The sequence below is a fragment of the Pleurodeles waltl genome, chromosome 6, assembly GCF_031143425.1.
Source record: "Pleurodeles waltl isolate 20211129_DDA chromosome 6, aPleWal1.hap1.20221129, whole genome shotgun sequence".
NCBI classification, from domain to species: domain Eukaryota; kingdom Metazoa; phylum Chordata; class Amphibia; order Caudata; family Salamandridae; genus Pleurodeles; species Pleurodeles waltl.
In genome coordinates this window covers 694,786,581-694,810,857 of record NC_090445.1, presented here as the reverse complement: position 1 = coordinate 694,810,857, position 24,277 = coordinate 694,786,581, and the positions used below count along the sequence as shown (strand labels likewise).

General features: G+C 46.2%; 1 protein-coding gene across 1 annotated transcript in view; it reads left to right on the top strand.

Moving 5' to 3' along the window:
- Nucleotides 1–24,277, top strand: part of LOC138300177 (disintegrin and metalloproteinase domain-containing protein 9-like) — a 587,087-nt gene that overhangs the window by 231,379 nt on the left and 331,431 nt on the right. The window contains exon 13 of the mRNA XM_069239149.1: nucleotides 4,674–4,763. Coding sequence (XP_069095250.1) covers nucleotides 4,674–4,763 — 90 coding nt within the window. The remainder of the gene's footprint in view (nucleotides 1–4,673; nucleotides 4,764–24,277) is intronic.

Sequence of the window (24,277 nt, the reverse complement as noted above, 5' to 3'; positions counted from 1 at the left end):
GAAGTAGAAGCCCCAGGCTGAAGCACCTCCGTCAGGAGATTAGACCTGACTTCCACAATAGGTAGCTCAAGGCCAAGGACCTCAGCCGCCCTACTAACCACCATACTATAAGTAGCTCCCTCTGCCGTAGCCACGGTAGGAGGAGACAATGTGCCAGCATCAGGAGAAGTATCCAGACCACTGACTTCACACAAGTCCTGTGCCCAGTCCATAGTAGGGTCATCCTGGTATTCATAAGGGTCCAGGGACCCCTCCAATTCCTCCCTGTATTTGTACCCATAGGAAAATAGGTCTGAATCCAAACTTGGGCGAATAAGGCCCACCGAAGCCGATGGCTCTGAGTCGTCGGGAATAAGAATTGGGTCGACATCGATAGTGGGCACTTCTGACGTCAGGAGCGTCGATAACCGACCCGCCGCCTGGGGAAGGTCTCAATGGTGCTACCGGTGTCAGTGCGGATCCGCGCACGGATCCAGAAGCGACCTTGGAGACCGGGGCCGAAGGAGTTCGGGCGGAACCCAAAGGCCCCTCAGCCATACCCCTTGGGCCCGAAGGCACCGTATCGGGGTCGGCCTGCCCAAAGATGAGGCGCACGGCCTCGTAAAACTCTTTAAGTTGGGCAAGGGTCGCTCCAGGAAACTCGGGGAAGTGCGGAGTCGACCCAGATGTAGGCTCCGAGGACGGAGGCCTAGTGCGTGGACGCTCGTCCCGCGTCGCGCCGGCCAAGCGACAGGGTGAAGCCGAAGAGCGATGGGACTTCTTCGATTTCTTCTTCTTCTTACCTTGACCCGAGGACTTCGAAGAAGACGAGTGGTGATGACTCTGGGACCGATCTCGAGACCTTTCTCTCAAGCGAGACCGGGACCGACGCGGAGTCGAGTGCCGGGCTGCCATTAGCTTTAGGGATCGCTCCCTCAAAGCTTTCGGGTGCATGGCCCGACACTCGGAGCACGACTTCGGGTCGTGGTCGCGCTCGAGGCACCACAGACAAACGCGATGAGGATCCGTCACCGACATCGTCCGATGGCAGTCCTCACAAGGCTTGAACCCGGTCTTTGGGGACATCTCAACACACCAAAGTCGTATCAAAAACCTTGAGAAAACGGTCGAACTTGGCCCAAAAATAGCCTAGGGTAGCTCTCTCCGTATCAGCGCGTGGCGTGGAAAGAAAAGAACTGACGTCACTGCGCGAGGGCGGCGTCTATGTACTACTCCCAACGTCATGACCGGATCCAGTCTGACGCCTGGGGGAAAATTCTAAGGTAAGGAATCTGCAACTAGAAGTCTCTATCAGATTATGATGACTGTTTTGTTATTAAAAAAAAAAATATATATATATATATATATATATATATATATATATACATACATATGTATATATATATCTACATATATATATATATTTATTTATATATATATATAAATAATATAGATAGATAGATAGATAGATAGATAGATAGATAGATAGATAGATAGATAGATAGATAGATAGATAGATAGATACACACTATCAGGAGCATCAATAATAACTTAATAACTTTGCATCTTCACTAATTTGCACAAAATGTTCTACCTTCCCTTGGACTGTTCCAAATTTTTTGCATCATATTCGAGGGTGCTTGGGTCAAAATTGTGGTATTGGTTCCAAAAGTAAAAATTCCCCTTTGAAAATTCTGTAGAATAAATAAAACAGTGCAACTAGTTGATAGAAAGGTGATTCCACCTAACAGGCAGCCGTGGCTCGCCCTTATAGACATCGGGGCTCGTCCCGCCTAGTTTCTACGCCAATTTGTATTATACAAGCAGTGAATAACAACCTATTATTCACTGCTGGTATAATAGGAACATTTTATAAAATGCACACCCTTGCTGCAACCTGAGGCGGTGACTTCTGGCTGAGGCTGGAGCAGGTGCATAAAGGTGACTGCACCATCCATCAGAGATATTGCAAAAGGCTGGTGAAGTCACAGCCTTGGCCTCAGTGCCCTGCCAAGACGGTGGTCCCCACTGGTGATATGCTACCGCATCAATGGTGCAGGTAGCACTTGGCCTAAGCCCTGCAGTGCTCATGGCTACCTGTCAAACAGGCTGTCATCTCATCCTTTCCCATCTTGCCATGGGAGGGGTAGGGTCGACATCCCTATGGATCCCACCTTGTTTTGTGACAAGATGGAAAAGGGTGAGGTGACAAAGCAAGTAACTGACAGCTGGAGCCTGTGCATCATTGCTCAGACTTCAGTTTTCATTTTACTGCTTCAATCCTGTGGGCGGGAAGAAGCTCTGCTACTGTCCAAAGAGCCTACCTAGCACCGGCAGCTGAAAAGGACCAGTGTGGTCACCTGAAAGTAAACCACTTGCACCCATTGATGTTCTTCTACAGTAGCATTGAAACCCTGATTTAGGTATTTTGTGTCCCTTATGAATGTAAGAACCATGCTGCAACCTTTTTTCTTGCTAGCAGAAGGTCAGCCTCTTCTCCTAAATGTACATGCATATTGGACCTGGCCCTTTCTGCAGAGTCATCCCCAAACGTTTTGCCTTTCTCCTTCACTTTTTTTGCTGAATTTGTTTTTCTTGTTGAGTTCAGAACTCTGGGCACTTTAACACTGCCAACCTGCCCTAAAATGCATGTGCTCTCTGCTTAAGACATGGTAACATTGGCTTATCCACAATTGGCATATTTAGTATACTTATAATTCCCTAGTAAGGTGCACTACATGTGCCCAGGACCTGTAAATTCAATCCTACTAGTGGGCCTGCAGCACTGATTATGCCACACACTTTAGTACCCTTTTAAACGTGACTCAGGCCTGCCTTTGCAGATCCTGTGTGTGCAGTTTTAAACTGCCATGTCAACCTGGAAAGTTAACCCTCTTTCAGGCCCAAAGCTTACTTTTAATGTATATAAGTCACCCTTAAGGTAGGCCCAGGACAGCCCCAAGGGCAGGGTGAAGTGCATTTAAAACGTTAGAATTGTACTTTTAAGTTTTGCATGTCCAGGTAGTTAAAAACTATTAAATTGTTTTTTCACTACTGCAAGTCCTATCCCTCCTATAGGTTAACAGTGGGATTACCTTATTGCTTTTTATAAGTGTAACTTCCAGTTGGGACCAGATAGATATTTTGAGTTTGGTATCTCCAGACTAACAACTTACTTTTAAAAAGTTGTCATTTTCTTACTTTAACTATTCTGTGCCTCTGACTGTCTCTGAATACATGACTGGGTGGATGACAAATGGACTCTTGTGCATTCCCTCCCGACAGTCACACATAAAGGGAGCTTACATCCTGATGGCCCACAACTAGGCTAATGGGTCTTTCTGGGAGAAGCTGACACTTGCACATAAATAGGCCTGTGCCTGTCCCACACAAAGGGCTGCATAACCCACTGTAGTGTGTCTGAAACCAGGGAAGGAAGGGCAGGCACTTTGTGTACTTCAAAGGCCTCTGTGAGGTTTACCCCACTTCAAAGGCACAACTGGGTGTAAGTACTGTATTCCAAACCCCACCAAATCAGTACACTTCTGGATCTGAGTACATTCTACAGGAAGAAGGACTGCTGTGCTACCAGGAGGGACTGCCACTCTGCTGAACTGCTTTGATGTGCTGGCCTGCTGCCTCTTGCCTGGAAGTGAGAAGGACTGGACTTACCGCACTACATCCTCCAAGAACCTAAGTAACTCCAAGGACTTGCTGGCTTGCCTCCTGTTCTGAAGTCTTAGGGTCATCCAAGACTTCCTTCAAACCTGCTTCAGCTGCTGGACTCTGCAAAAGTGGGCTTTACAGTTGTTCTTCTACAAAAATTGACACATCAATGCAGTTGCACCAATCGGACGCATCACCCTTGCCGCTGATGACAAGGACTTTTCATCGCTGGCTGCGCAGCTCAGGATCGACAAATCATCACCTGTTCCAGTGCACCACCTTTGCATCGCTGGCTGTACGGCTTAACGAGGATGCATCAGCTTCATCGAAAAGGGTTTGACACAGCACCCCAAGGACATTGCATCGACAACTGCACTACTCGATGGCGATGCATTCCCTGCCTGTGCGGATCAGAACCGATGCATCACCTCCGCATCGCTGATGCAACCCTCCTTCCAAGGAACTTTTCAGAGGGCCCTGCACTCCATTTAGGTTAGCCTGAATTTGGATTTACCCTGGTCTAGCGCGACCTCGAGTAAACATAAGCTCTATTGACTTCTAAGCACTGTATTTCAGTTTATTCATTAAAAATTCATATCTCAAGTTCTAGTGAGTAGATGCAGTCGTTTTGGTTTTGTTTCACTCATAAAAACATTCCTTATTTCTGTAAACTCTTGTGGAGTCTTTTTCTTGTGTTCTCACTGTGTTATTGTAATTCAGGCGTCGCACAAATACTCTACACATTGCCTCTTAAATTGAGCCTGACTGCTCTGTGCTAAGCTACCAGAGGGTGAGCACAGGTTAATTTAGGGTGTGTATGTGACTTACCCTGACTAGGCTTGTGGTCCCTACTTGGACAGGGAGCATACCTCTGCCAACTAGAGACACAATTTCTATCAATGCACAAATATGCAAGAGCATGCTAAACCTGCTATAACACCTTTCCCCAGTAAACGATAAGCATTATGGTAATATTACAATCCACAGAAATATACACATTTTGCTAAGATTGCGTCTTTCTTCTCTAGGAGTGTAAGAATCCTTGCTGCCAAGCTGCGACATGCACACTGACATCAGGTTCACAATGTGCACATGGCCTCTGCTGTGAGAACTGCAAGGTAAGACATTTTTCACCACTGTTTGATTGCACTGAACATTGACCTATTCCTGTTAAAAATGAATTTACCCCTGGCATTGTCTTTAGCTGTATCACCCCAGCACATGATGAAACTCCAGCTGGACCATATACAGAGAGAGACATTATTTCTGGAATGTCTTCATTATTCTGATTTTCCCTTCCTTGTCCCAGTCCCTAATACTAAAAGGGACAACAAAGGGTGAATCTGAGTAATGCGTGTTATCAGTAAGTAATTTATGCATTATCCCCTGACCCTTCCCACAAACTGATCATCACTTCAACGAGGCTATACCTCACTAGGGGATTTTGTCCATATGGGTGCAGGGGTGTTGACCTACTGACCACCCCACTGCGACCCACTACATCACACAAAGTCACATATTTTCCCTTGCACTCTTGCCCTTGAACGCTAGCCTGTTTAGGGGTGGGGCCATGGCAGAGACCTCTCTTAGAATAACAACAGTTCAGTGGGACAAGCTGAAGCTGTGTTCACTTAACTGCACATGTCATATTAGCCAATGTTTTCACTAGGGCCAGCCTGACATGCGCAATTCAGGTTTCTACAATCAACATAAGATTAGCTGAGAGATAGCTGAGAAACAGAGGCACAGCCCCGCAGGTGTATGATGCAGCACTGTGTTTGCCTGCTCCAGCCAAGCCTGCCACTGCTGTTATGCTGTTCAGTATTGTAAGCCGCATGAGAGCAGTGTTTGGATTGGTGTGAATAGTATTGTCCAGTTATGCAGTGCGAGGCAGGGGGAACCTTGGGTGTTTGCAGCTGAACGTGTGCTGTACAAGAATAGCATCAAGCAAGGTGAGTTTATTTTTAAAGGGTGGAACGTTTTTTTATGTGCCCCACCAACTTCAAAAGGGAGCAGCCGCCAGAGTACCACAGCAGTATGTGTTCGTCTTTAGTCCACTACTGAATGAAAAGCACACCAGCTTTCCAGCTGCATACATCCATAAAAATATTGCAAAAAACGTTTGTACTCCTGAGAGAGAGTTCTGGAATAGGTTTCCAATCTTCTCTTCTCAACCCAGTGCAGTAGGTATAGGGTATTAGTGCCAAAGGTATAAACCAACAGTGAGACTATCCCACAGTGTCACAGTATCAACCTCCTTCTACTTTAGGCCCCTAAGTGACCGTACCTGCAACACAGCCGCATGCCTCTCTACCCACACTGTGTTGTATGGGTGGGTCACACTCTCTATAGCTGATAGCTTTCGGTGGGGAGCTATCAGATCATCTACGTTGGGTACACTGGTGTTAATCTTGTATAGTATTATGCAAAACATCCACAAAATATGAACCCACATCCTGTGGTATTTCCTGTATAACTAAGCAGTTAGACAGGCACGCACCTTAACCCCTGTGCCCTGATTCCTTCATAATCATCATTATCATTATTTATTTTTTAAATTGTCGTTATTGTATTATTAAATTACATTTTTAGGTCTCAGCCTCCATTTTCCAGGAATCTTTTGATGCTATAGAAACAACGTACACCGATATAAATGACAGGCAAGCAAACTGCCGATGGACACCTTTTGGATAAACAACTACATTTTTAGGGGGGGTATCTGAAATATAGTAGATTTCCTTGGGCGTAAATCATGAATGGTCAGCTGTTCTATATTTAATCTTCTTGCAGTTAAAATGCTCTGCCACTCCATTGTTTCTTCCTACATTTGGGATCTCATACTGTAATTGCAAACAAAACCACAGAGAGTTGTGAGGGACCCCCTGCAGGTCCAGGTCCTCAACCTTTGACCGGGGTGAACTTGCAGCTTGCATCCAATTGTGCTCCATCCTGTCGGCCTGAGAGGGTGATTAGTTTCCGGCCAACCATTGAAGGACATACATTTTGAGCTTCTATTAATTGCGATGGAATTTTTTAAAATACATCCTTATCACTACAGCCGATTTTATTCATTTTTATATAAATCTAATCATTAAAATGGTATCTTCTGTTAACAGAATTGTTAACGTGTTTATTTCTTTTACTCAAGAATGAGTCATGGTTCTCGGACAGAACATAATCATTCAATAAAAAAATTAGACTGATTTTGTTTTGGAAGACATCTGCCGTGGCTCCCTAAAAGACTACAGCTCATATAGCTTAATGATCTGGGTATCTGTAATGAACTATGACTATTGAATCGGCGTACGATTACACCAAAGACCAAGCTTGCATTCAAACCTTGTCACAGAAACATCTTTGTGACCGTGGCCCTTACATGTCTTAAAGTCTTCTGCGTGAATACATCAGTGTAACGTAAATAAGGAAGGAAAACTCCACTCTTAGCAGTTAGTTGCTCCACTAGGCCACTGAAGTCTAGAACTGACAAAATACCAGTTTGTCGCAAGCCCTGCCTGGATTCACCAGTCCTGCGAGGTACAGGAGCAAGTCAGCTGTAACTTATGTTTAATGCATACATCCCTGCCAAGAGTAACCTGGCCTCATTGCCTTGATCGGTGCAAGGCCTTCTTCCCAGGCAGGATAGAGGGACAGAGTTATTACTTTTAAATTATTTGTGTGAATGTGCTGCAATCCGGCCAAGGCTACATGTGCATGGACATCAGAGAATGATACCCCACTACCATCAGCGTGATGCAGTAAGTCTGAGTTTATATGGTACTGGATGCACCTGCTTGCATTTCAACTTGCCATGCTGAGAGCTTGGGGGAAGGTGTGGGGGAGGATTGGATGCATTGGGGGGAGGGTGTCAGAGAGACCAATGCACTGGTCCTCCTTCACTCCTGCTACTCTATTATGACAAATGTGTCGCTTGTGCACCTCAGAAACAGTAACCTATGTACGACAAAAATTAAAGAGTTGAATTCCTGAATTGTGATGGTATAACTTAGTTGTTCATTCCGTGGCAGCATCTGCGGTCAGCTTCATGGAACAGGGCAGGCAGGCAGCCTCGCCAATAATCTGAATGACAAATTGTTATAATCTTGATTTAATGTAATATTTCTTCAAGATGTTTTAATTTGCACTATAATCTGAGTATAATTATTTATTTCTCTCATACACTATTGTGTAGTTCAGGTTACCTTATGTTCATGGTTATTGTATAATATTGTTAACAATACAAGTTTTCAGCTACTAGGAAGTAGGGACCTTCATTAATGGTATACTCCCGGTGACTCCTTAGAATGTAGTGAGAATGGAACAACTGGGAGCTTACCTTAGAATGTTGATGAGGGCATGAGGAGAAAAGCGGTGTGCTGCATGGCGAGTGAGGAGTACACCAAATAAAAGTTCTGCTTCCACTGTTTGATCATCCTTTATAACATTGACATTTTGGAGACGAGGGTGGGATACTGTGCCGGGGGCAGTGGAACTCCTCACCCCTGATTTTCTTCGCCATCACCGTGGAACTGTTTTCCCTGGAGTCACCAGTGAGGCCCCGGTAGCTGCTCAGCTGGTGTTGTCTGGCCGGAGTGGCATTCGAGGCTCCAGCAGTACAGGACCTTGTGGACCAAATGAACATAGGTCAAGTGGAATCTGAGCAATAGCGAGGCGTCTTTTCCTTTCCTGCAGTGGCATCAGACGTGGAGCGAGGGGACGAGCAGCGCACAGGTGATTTCCACTTCAAATGAAGGCATCAGCACGTAGAGGAACCTTGGAACTGGCTTGGGCGTCGTTCTGCTTACTATTCAGGGTATCCGGCTCATCGTTGATGACGGCGGGCTCCTTCCTTGAGACAGAACAAGACAGCGATTCCTAGGAGGTGTGTTTTCACTGCGCTCGTCTGCGACGCAGGTGGAAGGAGGCTCATTTCTGGCACGCCTCCAACTGCCGGCAGTGCTTTGTTTGGTGGAGGTGGAGAGAGGCTGGTGAGGCGGGGTTTTGGTGGATGCCTACTTCTAGGGTAGTTGCTGTAACCCAGCGGGGTTTATTTACTGCGGAACAAAGAGGGGGCATAAATATCTGTGTTCCTGTGAATTGGTTGAGGTTTTGACTCTGAGCGAGGGTGGCTATCGGCTGCACTTACTTCCTACGGAACGAGGGAGGTGTAAAACCTCCATTCTCTTCAGTTAATTACATTGCTAACTTATAGTAACGTTGAGGGACGAATTTAGCGGCGAACCCAGGTGAGACGGTTCCCGTGCTCATTCAGCTGACTACAAGGCACTTAAGGGAAAGAACTGACATTCCTGGCTTAGTACATGGATGTATGGTCCATTATTTGACATTTGATTAGCACTACTTAATGTTATTGTGGGTGAACTGTGGGTGAGGATTACATTCCCTATTCATTTTTCAAAGCTGGTGTGTTTATATCCTTTAACACATAGACTTGCCCCAAATGTAATGTACTAAATGTGCCCTTAGAGCAGGCATATCTGGGTCACCCCTTGTGACTATAATTGTTTAGGGGAATTATATTCAAAAAGCTTTTGTGGTTACTCTTTTACTTCCTAGATTACTGTTAAATCACACTGTATTTAGTCATGGCCGCAGCTAGTATGTCTCAACCACCTCCCTTCCTAAACGAGGCAGGTGAACCTAGTCTACATTGGAAGGACTGGGTAAAGTTATTTGAATCTTATCTGATTGCCATTGTTGGAGAGAAATTCACGCCCTTAAGAAAACAGCATATTCTCTTACATAATCTGGGTATCCATGGACGTAAAGTTTAGGATAGTTTAACTGACCCAGATGAGGAGGAGGAGGATGAAGGAGAAGGATTAGATGATTACGAAAAAACACTCAGGAAATTAGAAATGTCATTTTGGTCATAAAGTCGATGTAGTTCTAGAGAGGCACACATTTTTTAGCAGGACACAGGGCAAGGATGAGAAAGTATCTAGCTATATCGCATGTTTGAAGGGGATGGCAATCACTTGCAAATTTGGAAGCCTTGAGGACTCCTTAATTAGGGATCAGTTAGTGAGATGCACCAATAATCTTAAAATACAGGAAAAATTATTGATCCTTAATCCTGCCTTAAAGGAAGCTGTTGATGTTGCAAAGAGTATTGAACATATGGCAGAGTGTATGAAATTAATCAAACACACTTCCGGTGAAGATGAAATAAAGGAAGTCAAAACTAGCCCCAAACAGGATTATAGAGAAACTAAACAGGATGATGATTCAAAGGTTCATAAAGTCTCACTTAAAAAAAATAATCTTGATGGGAGTTAAAATAAATGTTTCAGGTGTGTTAACAGCAGACGTCTAGCTAACAATCCCTTGTGTCCGGCTCGTAACTGTATATGCTGGAAGTGTGGTGCTAGAAGGCACTATGCGCGTGTATGTAAGAGTGACAAAAGCGAACGCAATGAAAGGAAGGTTGTGCATAAAGTCGAAGAGTCCCAAGATTTATACAGTAAATTTGTGTTGCAAGTAAAAAATGTGGGTGAGATGAAGCATGGAAACTAATTGTACCCCATTTGCGATATTACCCTTGATGCTGTGTGTGCAAGAGCGTTTGGTGATTCATGTTCCCCGTTCACTTTTATGCACTATAGTGTATATGAAAAGAGTTTTCGTAGTAAAGGGTACGTGTTACAGCCTGCAGACATTTCTCCTGGAGGGTATAATAATTATCCTATACCTTTGAAGGGCATGCTGTGTATGCAAATAACATTCAAGGACAGGCAAACCATAGGCAAAGTTTACTTTACAAATTAAGGATCCGATCTGTTAGGTTGGAAGCATCAGAGAGAATTGGGCATTAATCTAGACCCTAACAAGGAGGAACCAGTTCTACTGGTAGACACTTCCAGTTGCGAGAAAAGTGTATGCAAGGAATTCCCCGAATTATTTGAAGATAGATTGGATTGTTAAAAGCCTATCAACATAAAATCAAAGTGAAGGAAAATGCGGTCCCGGTAGCCCATAAGGTCCGACCTATTCCATATCTAATGCAAGAACCATTGAGACAAGAGTTAAACAAGCTGGAGCAATTGGGCGTCATTGAACCCAGTGAAAGCTCCTTATGGCTGGCTCCCATTGTTGCCGCTCGGAAACCTGGTGGTAAGGGCATAGGTGTGTGTGTGGACTTGAGAGACCTAAATGCCAATATTTGGGTGGATATGTTTCCCTTACCCAGGATTAATGAAATGTTAAGCACCATGGGCCCAGCTAAGTTTTTCAGTGTGATAGACATATCCTCGGCCAAACACCAAGTCGAGTTGCATCCATCATCCCGCTCTCTTACCTCCTTCATCACACTGTATGGGGCCTTTAGATTTTGTAGGTTGCCTTTTGGTCTGGCCTCTGCTGCAGCAGTGTTCCAGCGTATCATGCAGGGTATCGTACAAGACATTCACCAGGCGATGTGTTTCCAGGATGATGTATTGATATAGGGCATTACTGAAAAAGAGCATAATGACACCTTGAGAAAAGTATTCAGGGCGCTGGCATGACCATCAAGAGAGTGAAATGTCAAATTGGTGTGGATTCAGTGGAATATCTAGGCCACAAAATCAGTAAAGACAGGGTACAACCTAAACACGATTTAGTGGTGGTGGTGAAAGAGGCTCTGGCACCCACTAACATGCCGGAACTCAAATCATTTTTAGGATTAGCTGAATACATGGCAAAGTTTGTGCAGAACTTTGCTGTTGTCACGGCCCCCATGAGAACTTTATTAAAGAAAGTCGTCCCTTTTGAGTGGAATCTGGAATGCTAAGCAGCTTTCATCATGGTGAAGGAGGCTATTGCCAAGTCTCCTAATTTAGGTAATTTTGATTCCAAAAGGAAAACGTGGGTGACTACTGATGCCAGTGGCAAAGGCCTCGGGACGACTCTGTCTCAGAGTGTTGATGGACAGGAAAGGATTGTAGCATTTGCATCTAGATCCTTGAGCGGGCTGAACAGAATTATTCCACAATAGATTGAGAAACTCTAGCATGCTATTGGGCCGTCAATCATTTAAAGTTTTTCTTATGGGGCTTACCCTTTACGATCAGAACAGATCATAAACCTCTTACCAACATATTTACTACCAAGGGAAGAGAAAATGCCACCCCGCGTACAGCCAAGTGGATGATGGGCCTCAAAGGTTACAATTTTGGGGTGGAGTATGTTCCAGGGAATAAGAATACTGTAGCTGATTATTTGTCCAGATCGCTAAGGGTTGGTGAGAGGGAGGAGAGTCAGGCTCTAGAACTGAAGAGTCATGCTCTAGAACCGGTATTGCATGTTGAACTTGCTGGTCTCCCAAAAGAGGAATGGGTGGAAGAGACCAGAAAGGACAGAGTGTTGCAGTTGCTCAAGGAAAAAATAATCAAAGGATGGCCAGATAAATCTAGATGTATAGAAGAAGAATTGAAGGGGTATTGGGAAGTCAGATCGGAACTTCACATTTTCAATGATATGGTTATGAGAGGAGAGAGAGTAATACCTCCTCGTGAGTTGTAGGACAAACTTGTGGGGCTAGCGCATGAAGGGCACTTAGGAAGAAGCCTGACAAAAAACAAATTACGAGCCACTTATTGGTTTCCCACAATGGATCGATTAGTGGAGATTGTGGTGAGAGATTGTGTTACGTGCGCCATGAGCAACAAGACTAATCTGACACGGAAGACTCCTTTGTCGCCTGTGAGTGTTCAAATAAAACCATGGGATAAGCTTGGATTAGACATTTTAGGACCCATAACTAATTTGGGGAGCCGGGGCATTTTATTTTTGTATTGGTAGATTACCATTCACACTGGACAGTGATCAAAATTGTAAGTCAGATAACTACCCAGGAAGCAGTAGACTTCTTGTCGGAAGCATTCATGAGAGAAGGGATTCCCAGCACTGTTGTTACTGACAAGGGGGTGCAATTCACTTCCGAAGCCATGAGGGAGTTCTTCAAGAGGTGGGATGTTCACCACTTTAGAACTGCTTTATACAACCACTGTGCGAATGGTCTAGTAGAGAGAGCTAACAGAATGATTAAGGAATGTCTCCAGATAGCATCAGTTTTGGGTGTGTCAGGAGAGTCAGCACTAAAACAAATGTTGTGGTCTTATCATACTACTCCTAATCTAGTTACAGGAGTGTCACCTTTCTAGTCTCTCAAGGGAAGACATCCGGGAACCAAACTCAATCCCAATTGGTTGAAAGGAGGGGAGCCAGACTGTGAGAAGATGGAGGAGGTGGCAGAATGTGTCCGACAGATTCAGGAGAAGTACAGAAGATGGTACGATGATAAACATAGCACTAAGGATAGACTATGGAGGGTAGGGCAATGGGTCAAGGTTAAGCTTCCTGTTCCCACCAGAAAAAATGGTAGCAAGATTTCTAAGCCACTAAGAATTATTGAGGTTTGTAAAAATGTTGTAAAGTTGGAGGACGGAAAGATTTGGAGCATGGACCGTATCGTAGTCAACCAAGAACCAGTGGTGAGTCTGGGACAGAACCATGAGGAGGAAAATAACGATCCTGTGGAAGTGCCTGACCATAACAGAAGTACCAGGACCATAAAACAACCACCATGACACAAGGACTTTGTATTTCAACATTAAGGAAAGGAGATGGGTTATAATCTTGATTTAATGTAATATTTCTTCAAGATGTTTTAATTTGCACTATAATCTGAGTATAATTATTTATTTCTCTCATACACTATTGTGTAGTTCTGTCAGAGTCACCAGATCCTCAGGGTCTGTGCACGTTCCCAAAACGTCCACCACAAGACAGCTCCAATACTCTGATTAGAATGTCACAGAGTCTAAGAGAGTCCAAGTGGGGAAAAGGGGATTAGGAAGGGAACAGCTGGGAAGGAGACCTGTAGGAAACAAAAGGTTAAAACACACAATATCAAGATTATATTATATTAATCATTACTAGGTTATGACTCTAAGCATTGTCATACTGGAAACATGGATAACTTAAGCATGGACTAAAATAACTAGGCCTCAAGATGATTGTATACCTATGAGAGAATCAGGAAAGAGTAACACAACTTGCCAATGAACCACTCAATGAAATGTTACACATGAATTAGAAACATCAGAAACTTCTAGAATTACGCTTTCAAATTCAAGTATAGTCTTTTGCATGAGGATCAGGAAATAATCTGAATGATTTCTATAACACCATATGAATTGTACTTGAAGGAATTATTATGCACATACAATATAACATCTAGAATTCTAACACTTTAGATTTCTTAAAAATGCAGGAACATGAATAGCGCACATTGCAGAATTTTCACAAAGGTTTGTAAATGCCAATGAAATGACTGTGCACAATGAATAACATGAGTTAGACTCGAGAAATGAATTGCGCGTCTTGCCGATTCGAGTACCACCAAATGAATGCCATGAAATGGTAGCGCACGATGAGTAGCATGGGTTCAACACAAGAACTGAATCGCGCGTTCTGCCGATTCGAATGTCATTGCGTAAATGCCATGAAATGGTAACACACAATGCATATCATGAATTAGACACAAGAAAGGAATCACGCGTCTTGCTGATTCGAAGGCCACCATGTGAATGCCAAGGAATGGCAGCGCACACTGAACATCACATACTAAGCACAAGAAAGGAATTGCACGTCTTGCTGATTCGAATACCACCATAAGAATGCCAAGAAATGCTAGCGTACAATGAACAACACAAATTAAGCAAACAAAATGAATTGTGCGTCTTGCCAATTCGAATACCACCATAAGAATGCCAAGAAATGCTAGCGTACAATGAACAACACGAATTAAGCAAAGAAACTAATTGTGCGTCTTGCTGATTCGAATACCACCATATGAATGCCAAGAAATGGTAGCGTACAATGAATAACACGAATTAAGCACAGAAAATGAATCACGTGTCTTGCCGATTCGAATACCACCATATGAATGCCAAGAAATGGTAGCGTACAATGAATAGCACGAATTGAACACAGGAAATGAATTGCGCGTCTTGCCGATTCGAATGCTACCTAGTAAATGCCATAAAATGGTAGCTAACAATGAATAACATGAATTGTACACAAGTAAAGAATCGCACGTTTTGCCGATTCAAGTGTCAGCATGAAAATGCCATAAAACTTCGAGCGCACATTCACACACATAGAAGCAAAATCGTTTTATCTTGCAAATTAGGCCCAAGAACTCAAAAGCCTTTGAGAACGGGTTGGGGGCCCAGCCCAATCTCTGTCTTACCGCCCTGATCAAGAATCACTGACAAAGTGAAAGGGCAAGGCCTGGAAGATCAAAGTAGGCCTCCGGAACAGGAGCTCAGGAAGTTGCTGCTGCTCTGTACCGGGATCTCTGAATAGTGAGCACGTGGAGCTGGGCTGGCTCCCTTTTATAGAGTCTTGGCTCAGCCCACAAACCACACCCAGGCATGCTGCAGGGAAAGCTTCTAGAAGGCCCTGAAAAGGGACCACACCCTGACTCACTCTGAAAGCCTGCAGCAATACATTGCAAATGAACAGTATTTATAAGCACCTTAAAAATAAGTCTTCAGGATTTAACTCTGCAATGCAAAACGTTAAACAACAGCATATCAACACAATGCATAAATTACGTTATCTTGAAAGTGCTGGGTTTTTGCATTCTAGTCGCCCGTAGAGCGCGCACTGCCCTGGTGTTGACAAGTTCAGGTTACCTTATGTTCATGGTTATTGTATAATATTATTAACAATACAAGTTTTCAGCTACTAGGAAGTAGGGACCTTCATTAATGGTATACTCCGGATGACTCCTTAGAATGTAGTGAGAATGGAACAACCGGGAGCTTACCTTAGAATGTTGATGAGGGCATGAGGAAAAAAGAGGTGTGCTGCATGGCGAGTGAGGAGTTCACCAATAAAAGTTCTTCTTTCACTGTTTGATAGTCCTTTATAACACAAACCTACCTCCCGGAGCATAAAAGGTCTCCGGAGCTCGGCTGTTACCTTAGATTTCAGACTGAACTTCCAGAGGTGCCCAAAATACCTCATTTCTCTTGTGACACTGAATTCCAGGCGTTTTAGTCAACTTTTAAGCCTCGAATTTTGGGATCCTGTCTTGCAATGTTGAATCGCAACCACAAGTACCATGGCATGCTGAATGTTACAAAGCAAGACACGCTGAGAAATGCAATAAAATAATTAACTTATTGAAAGAAGAAATAAATGAACGCTGTAAGTCTGTAACCCTGTTTTAATGTGTGTTCACTAGTAATTTACTTCCAAAGGAGAATGCATTATATTTCAGAAAATATTTTCTTAATCATCTGTTTATTCGGTATTGCTAACGAGACATGATGCTTGCAGGTCATAAGTTGTACAGAGAGGAAAAAACGAAAAAGACCGTTTACAGTATTTGGAATTCTTTCCACCTGAGGACATCAAACCTTGCTGATTGCTAATGTACATGCAATGCAAATGCGTACGTGCTTTGAGAGGGTGCTTTCATGGACCGCCTCTTCTTTGGGTCATGAAATGACACCTGATACGCTCCTGTGGAACTCTCTCAAGTGGTATAATAAGTGATCATTGTATGTTGATGTTCTGCTTCGTCCCACATGCTTTACGCAAGAGTCACAGGATATTCTGTGGGCAGCAAAGCGGGAGAAAATTACAACCTTAGACGCTAGTAGTGAAGCTGGTCTGTACTCCTTGTAAATTTGACCAGGTTTGAACCCCAAGTAGATACCTTCTTTGGCTCCGTCTGGAAGAGTCAGTGCAGTTCAAAACATTGAGCCTGTCACACAGGGCTTTACAACGCAATGCCCTTGGGGTTTCTCAGTGGTTTGGTTACTCCTTATACTACAGATAGGGTGTGTTAGAAATGGGGTCTTTGGTTGACAGTCTGGTTACCCCCTGTTCAAGCAAGGACCCTCACTCTAGTTAGGATAAAAGAGAATCACCCTCAGCTAACCCCTGCTTACCCCCTTGGTAGCTTGGCAGAGCAGTAGGCTTAACCTCAGAGTGCTAGGTGTAAAGTATTTGTACCAACACACACAGTAACTTAATGAAAACACTACAAAATGACACCACACCAGTTTAGAAAAATAGGAAATATTTATCTAGACAAAACAAGACCAAAACGACAAAAATCCAACATACACAAGTCAAGTTATGATTTTTTACAGGTTTAAAATAAAAAGAGTCTTTAGGTAGTTGTAACACCACACTAGCGCTGCTAGCGTGAAAATGTACCTGGTTTGCGTCAAAAATAACCCCGCACGGGCGGTGTGCGTCGAAAGTAACCCTGCACGGCTGTGTGCGTCGAAAACAACTCGGCACGGCGGTGCGCGTTGAAAAAGCCAGCCACACGACGATCCGAAAGTCCCGCGGCGCAGGGTGCGATCTCTCAGCCTCCGTCAGCGATGCTGCGCGTCGTTTCTCCTGCTCCGGGCGTCGGTTTTTCGGTCGCGTTTCCTGCGGCGTCGTTTCTCAGCTGCGGAACCGGCGTCGCGTCGTTTTCTCAGCCGCGATCGGATTCGCGTCGATCTTTTCTCCGCACGGCGCTCGGTGCGTGTATTTTTGTCCTTAGGCTGCCAGCCTCTCCTTTCAGGGTCCCAGGAACTGGAAGGGCACCACAGAGCAGAGTAGGGGTCTCTCCAGAGACTCCAGGTGCTGGCAGGAAGAAGTCTTTGCTATCCCTGAGACTTCAACAACAGGAGGCAAGCTCTACATCAAGCCCTTGGAGATTTCTTCTTCAAGATGGAAGGCACACAAAGTCCAGTCTTTGCCCTCTTACTCTGGCAGAAGCAGCACTGCAGGAAAGCTCCACAAAGCACAGTCACAGGCAGGGCAGCACTTGTTCCTCAGCTATCAGCTCTTCTCCAGGCAGAGGTTCCTCTTGGTTCCAGAAGTGTTTCTAAAGTTTGTAAGTTTGGGTGCCCTTCTTATACCCATTTTAGTCTTTGAAGTCACCTTTCTTCAAAGGGGACTCACACCTTCTTGTGAAATCCTGCCTTGCCCAGGCAAGGCCCCAGACACACACCAGGGGGCTGGAGACAGCATTGTCAGAGGCAGGCACAGTCCTTTCAGATGAGAGTGACCACTCCACCCCTCCCTCCTAGCAGAGATGGCTAATCAGGAAATGCAGATCACACCCCAGCTCCCTTTGTGTCACTGTCTGGTGTGAGGTGAAAAACAACCCAACTGTCAAACTGACCCAGACAGGGAATCCACAAACAAGGCAGAGTCACAGAATGGTTTAAGCAAGAAAATGCTCACTTTCTAAAAGTGGCATTTCCAAACGCACAATCTTAAAATCAACTTTACTAACAGATGTATTTTTAAATTGTGAGTTCAGGGATCCCAAACTCCACATGTCCATCTACTCTCTAGGGGAATCTACACTTTAATCATATTTAAAGGTAGCCCCCATATTATCCTATGAGAGAGAGACAGACCTTGCAACAGTGAAAACGAAATTGGCAGTATTTCACTGTCAGGACATATAAACCACATTACTATATGTCCTACCTTATCCATACACTGCACCCTGCCCTTGGGGCTACCTAGGGCCTACCTTAGGGGTGCCTTACATGTAAGGAAAGGGAAGGTTTAGGCCTGGCAAGTGGGTACACTTGCCAAGTCGAATTTACAGTGTAAAAATACACATACAGACACTGCAGGGGCAGGTCTGAGACATGATTACAGAGCTACTTATGTGGGTGGCACAACCAGTGCTGCAGGCCCACTAGTAGCATTTGATTTACAGGCCCTGGCACCTCTAGTGCACATTACTAGGGACTTACTAGTAATTCAAATATGCCAATCATGGATGAACCACTTACATACAATTTAAACAGGAGCACTTGCACTTTAGCACTGGTTAGCAGTGGTAAAGTGCCCAGAGTAACAAAAACAGCAAAATCAGAGTCCAGCACACATCAACAACCTGTGGAACAGAGGCAAAAAGTTAAGGGAGACCACGCCAAGGATGAAAAGTCTAACACGTGTCCCCCCCAGCTAAAAGTGGGGAGCAACTACCCAACCTCATGGGAGTTCTCATCACTAAGGCGGAAGAACCTGGACAGACCATCAGCATTGGCGTGCTCTGTACCGGGTCGATGTTCCACCGTAAAGTCCATCCCCTGTAGGGAAATGGACCACCTCAACAGTTTTGGGTTCTCACCCCTCATCTGCATTAACCATCTGAGGGGTCTGTGGTCGGTCTGAACTCGGAAGTGAGTCCCAAACAAGTAGGGTCTTAGCTTCTTCAGTGCCCAGACCACAGCAAACGCTTCACGTTCTATGGCACTCCACCTACGTTCCCTGGGTAGTAACCTCCTGCTAATGAAGGCTACGGGTTGATCTAGGCCCTCTTCATTCAGCTGTGAGAGTACTGCTCCAATACCATGCTCTGAGGCGTCTGTCTGTACAACAAACTCCGTGGAGTAGTCAGGTGCCTTCAGCACAGGTGCTGTGCACATGGCAGCCTTCAGGGCATCAAAAGCGTTCTGGCAAGCCTCTGTCCAGATCACTTTCTTGGGTTGCTTCTTAGAAGTCAACTCAGTTAAGGGGGTAACAATGGTACCATATCCCTTAACGAACCTCCGATAGTATCCTGTGAGACCTAAAAAGGCTCTCACTTCAGTCTGGGTCTTGGGAGGCTCCCAAGCCAGAATCGTGTCAATCTTAGGCTGTAGGGGTGCCACCTGGCCACTCCCCACCTGGTGTCCTAAGTACACAACAGAACCCTGCCCTATTTGGCACTTGCTCGCCTTAATAGTGAGGCCTGCCTTCTGCAGGGCCTCTAACACTCTCCAGAGGTGTTGCAGGTGTTCCTCCCATGTGGAACTAAACACAGCAATGTCATCCAGGTAGGCGGCACTGAACTCATCCAGTCCTGCCAACACCTGGTTGACCAACCTCTGAAAGGTGGCAGGGGCATTCTTCATCCCAAAGGGCATCACATTGAAGTGGAAGTGCCCATCGGGGGTAGAGAATGCTGACCTCTCCTTTGCCCCTTCAGTTAAGGCAATCTGCCAGTACCCAGATGTTAAATCAAACGTACTGAGGTACTTGGCAGCTCCTAACCGATCAATGAGCTCATCAGCTCGGGGGATGGGGTGTGCGTCAGTCTTGCTGACCGCATTGAGACCCCGGTAGTCCACACAGAACCTAAGTTCTGGAGTGGCACCAGGAGCAGTAGCCTTTGGGACCAAGACCACTGGGCTGGCCCAAGGACTGCTGGAGTGCTCAATAACCCTTAGGGCTAACATTTTGGAGACTTCCTCCTTAATGCAAGCCCTCACCCTGTCAGTCACCCTGTAAACCTTATGTTTAACAGGTGTACTGTCCCCAGTGTCCACATCATGTGTGCACAGGTGTGTGACTCCTGGGATCAGGGAAAACAGTGAGGCGAACTGTCCCAGCACGTGGCGACAGTCCCTCTGCTGTTCCTCAGTCAGGGCGGGGGAGAGGATCACTCCCTCCACAGACCCATCTTTCTCTCCTGCAGACAGGAGGTCAGGAAGAGGCTCACTCTCTTCCTCCACCCCGTCATCTGTCGCTAGGAGCATGGATAGCTCAGTTCGCTCAAAGTGTGGTTTGAGGCGGTTGACATGTAGGACCCTCAAGGGGTTCCTGGGGGATTGCAAGTCTACCAGATAGGTGACCTCGCTCTTTCTTTCCACCACCTCAAAAGGCCCAGTCCACTTATCTTGGAGAGCCCTAGGCTCCACTGGTGCCATGACCCACACTTTTTGTCCAGGCTGAAACTCAACCAGAGTGGCATTCTGGTCGTACCACCGTTTCATATCCTCCTGGCTTGCTTCCAGGTTCTCCTGAGCGAGACTCCTGAAGCGGGCAGTCTGGTTTCTTAGTGCCAGCATGTAGCTAAATACATCCTGGGGTGGTTTACTAGGAGCTTTCTCCAAAGCCTCCTTCACCAGACTGAGCGGTCCCCTCACAGGGTGGCCATAGATGAGCTCAAAGGGGCTAAAGCCAAGTCCCTTTTGAGGCACCTCCCTGTAAGCGAACAGAAGGCATGGCAAGAGGACGTCCCACTTACGCCTCAAGGGCTCTGACAGGCCCTGAATCATGCCTTTCAAGGTGCGGTTGAATCTCTCAACCAGACCATTACTTTGGGGGTGGTAAGGGGTGGTGAACTTGTAGGTTACCCCACACACCTTCCACAGAGACTTCATATAAGTGGATATGAAGTTTGTACCCCTATCAGATACTACCTCCTTGGGGAACCCCATGCGGGTAAAAACCCCCATCAAGGCACGTCCCACCACGGGGGCGGTGACCGTCCTTAGAGGAATAGCTTCTGGGTACCGTGTGGCATGGTCCACCAAGACCAGGATGAACCTGTTGCCCATGGCTGTCTTGGGATCCAGAGGCCCCACAATGTCAATTCCTACCCTTTCAAAGGGAGTACTGACTACCGGTAAAGGTTGGAGGGGAGCTTTGCATTTCCCCCCACTCTTGCCACTTGCCTGACAAGTCTGACAAGATCTACAATAAGCAGCTGACTGCTTGTTCATCAAGGGCCAGTAAAAGTGGGAGACAAGCCTCTTATAGGTCTTGTCCTGCCCTAGATGTCCTGCCAAAGGCACATCATGAGCCAAACCCAGTAGGAAGGTCCTGAAGCCCTGGGGTACCACCAGCATACGAGCTGACCCCGGCTCAGGAACCTTAGGCTCACTATACAGGAGGCCATCCTCCCAATAAATCAGGTGAGTACCTGGCGCCCCGCCAGCCGCCTGGGCTGCAGCCTGCTGCCGCAGTCCCTCAAGAGTAGGGCACTCCTTCTGCGCTGTGCAGAATACTTCCCTGGTGGGTCCCCCTTCCTGCTGCCACTGCGACAGCTCAGGGACCTCCCCCAGTTCAGCCACCTGTTCCCCTGTAGGTTCCGGGGCATCACCCTCAGGCTCTGCCTCCTCCCGGACCGTGGGAACTTCTGGGGCGGGTTTCCCGCGCCTCCTGCCTTTCCTCTTCTTGGCGGTCCCCTGGGCCACTGTTTCAGGCTCCAGGGGCTCTTGACTACCCTGATTGGCTGCCATAGACCGGGTGGATACGCATACCCACCCAGGCAGACCCAACATCTCCAAGTGAGACCTGTGTTCCACCTCCTTCCAAGGGGAATCTTCCAGGTCGTTGCCTAGCAAACAATCAACAGGCATGGTTGGACTCACAGCTACTTTCCAGGAACCTGAGACCCCCCCCCATTCAAAGGGAACCTGCGCCACTCTGCAGAGGCGCTCAGAGTTATCTACTGCAACTACTTGGTGAAGTACCCGGGGATCAATCTGCTCTTCAGACACCAGGTGACTCCTCACTGTAGTCACACTGGCTCCTGTGTCTCTCAGAGCCTCCACCCTCTGTCCATTGATGGTCACCCATTGCCTGTACTTCTTAGTGTTATCAGGCACTAGGTTTCTCTGGACCATCTCACTGTCCCCTAGTGAGACAAGGGTCATTTCTGCTGGTTCCCACCCACCTGAAACCAACTCCTCCCCAAGCGCTACACTGGCCAAACCCTGGGACGGTGCACCAGTGGGTGCCGGTGTACTTTTGGGGCATTTGGGGTCCCCCCTCACATGACCCACCTGGTCACATGAATAGCACTTACGTAGGGGACCACCTGCCATTGGCTTCCCTTTGGAGAACCATGGCTTCTTTTCACTGGGGGGTTGGGAATCCTTACCCTGGGAATCAGTTTGGGGCCCTTTAGAGAACTCATCCTGTTTGCCCTTACCCCCCCCTTTCTTCTGAGAGGGACCCTGCCCACCCTTGGCGTGGTCTCCCCCATACCTCTTTTGGACCCTGGTGCTCTCCCAGCGGTCCGCTTCCTGTGCAAGCTTCCTGGGGTCAGTCAGCTTGCTGTCAATGAGGTGCTGGCGCAGCTCTGGAAAACATAAACTGTACAAGTGCTCCCAAGCAATTAAATTGTAAAGCCCCTCATACGTGTTTACCTTACTGCCCTTCACCCAACCATCCAGTGACCTGCAACAAGAATCAACACATTCCAACCATGTTTGGGATTCCTTTCTCTTGTAGGATCTAAACTTCTCCTTGTACTGCTCAGGGGTGAGACCATACCTGGTAAGTAAGGCCTCCTTCATGGCAGGGTAGGTGAGACTCTGAGCATCCCCTAAGGCCGTCAGTGTGTCCCTCCCCTCTGCCTCAAAATGCTTCCACAGGGCTGCCCCCCAATGAGCTTCAGGGACCAGGTTCATGTGGAGAGCTGACTCATAACCCTTGAACCACAAGTAGATATCATCCTCCCTCTTATAATCCCTCACAAGGTCTTTTGGGATGTGTACCCTTCTCTCAGGCTGCACTGTAGAATTGCTGCCACCATCCCTACTGGACTGACTCCTCTGATCAATCTCTTTTAAACTGAGCTCATGAGCCATGTTTATCTTCCTTTCCTCAAGGGCCAGCTTCCTCTGTTCCATCTCTAGACTGAGCTTTTTCAGCTCCAACTGGTACTCCCTCTCTGCCTGTCTGTCCTGTAACTCTCCAGGTGTCAGACTCTTGGAGGACACACTGCTACCTGCCCTGGAGATTCTCCCCTGAGACATAGCAGGCCCACCCACTACATCAGTGTGAGTGACTTGCAACTCCTCTTCTCCCTCTGGCTCCTCATCTGTGTGCCCCTCAGCTGCTTTGGCTGTCACCCAGGCCCTCAGCGCCTTTTGCAGCTCATCCTTCTTGGATGAGCTCTTAATGGGACAGCCAACATTACTACAAAACTGCTTCAACTGAGCCACTTTGTAGCTCTCCAATTTTTCCAAGTCAAAAGCAGCTTCAGCTAGGGCATCTCCAGACTGAGACATGATGAGAGGTTAAAAAAATATGCACAGTTCCAAAAACAGAAAAGCAAGTTCTCAAATGAAGTTCCAGAAAAGTCAATCACGGGATCAGCGAAAAAAAAGAAACTGAATGCAGAGAAAAACAGTCCAAGTAGAAAAAACAAAAATCACAAGACTAGTAGTATGTGGTCACGTAGTGGTCTGAGATCAAAACAGTAGTGTACACTTAATTACTGTATGTCAAGTACAAATACAAGTCCAAATCCCGACCGCTGGTCACCAATGTTAGAAATGGGGTCTTTGGTTGACAGTCTGGTTACCCCCTGTTCAAGCAAGGACCCTCACTCTAGTTAGGATAAAAGAGAATCACCCTCAGCTAACCCCTGCTTACCCCCTTGGTAGCTTGGCAGAGCAGTAGGCTTAACCTCAGAGTGCTAGGTGTAAAGTATTTGTACCAACACACACAGTAACTTAATGAAAACACTACAAAATGACACCACACCAGTTTAGAAAAATAGGAAATATTTATCTAGACAAAACAAGACCAAAACGACAAAAATCCAACATACACAAGTCAAGTTATGATTTTTTACAGGTTTAAAATAAAAAGAGTCTTTAGGTAGTTGTAACACCACACTAGCGCTGCTAGCGTGAAAATGTACCTGGTTTGCGTCAAAAATAACCCCGCACGGGCGGTGTGCGTCGAAAGTAACCCTGCACGGCTGTGTGCGTCGAAAACAACTCGGCACGGCGGTGCGCGTTGAAAAAGCCAGCCACACGACGATCCGAAAGTCCCGCGGCGCAGGGTGCGATCTCTCAGCCTCCGT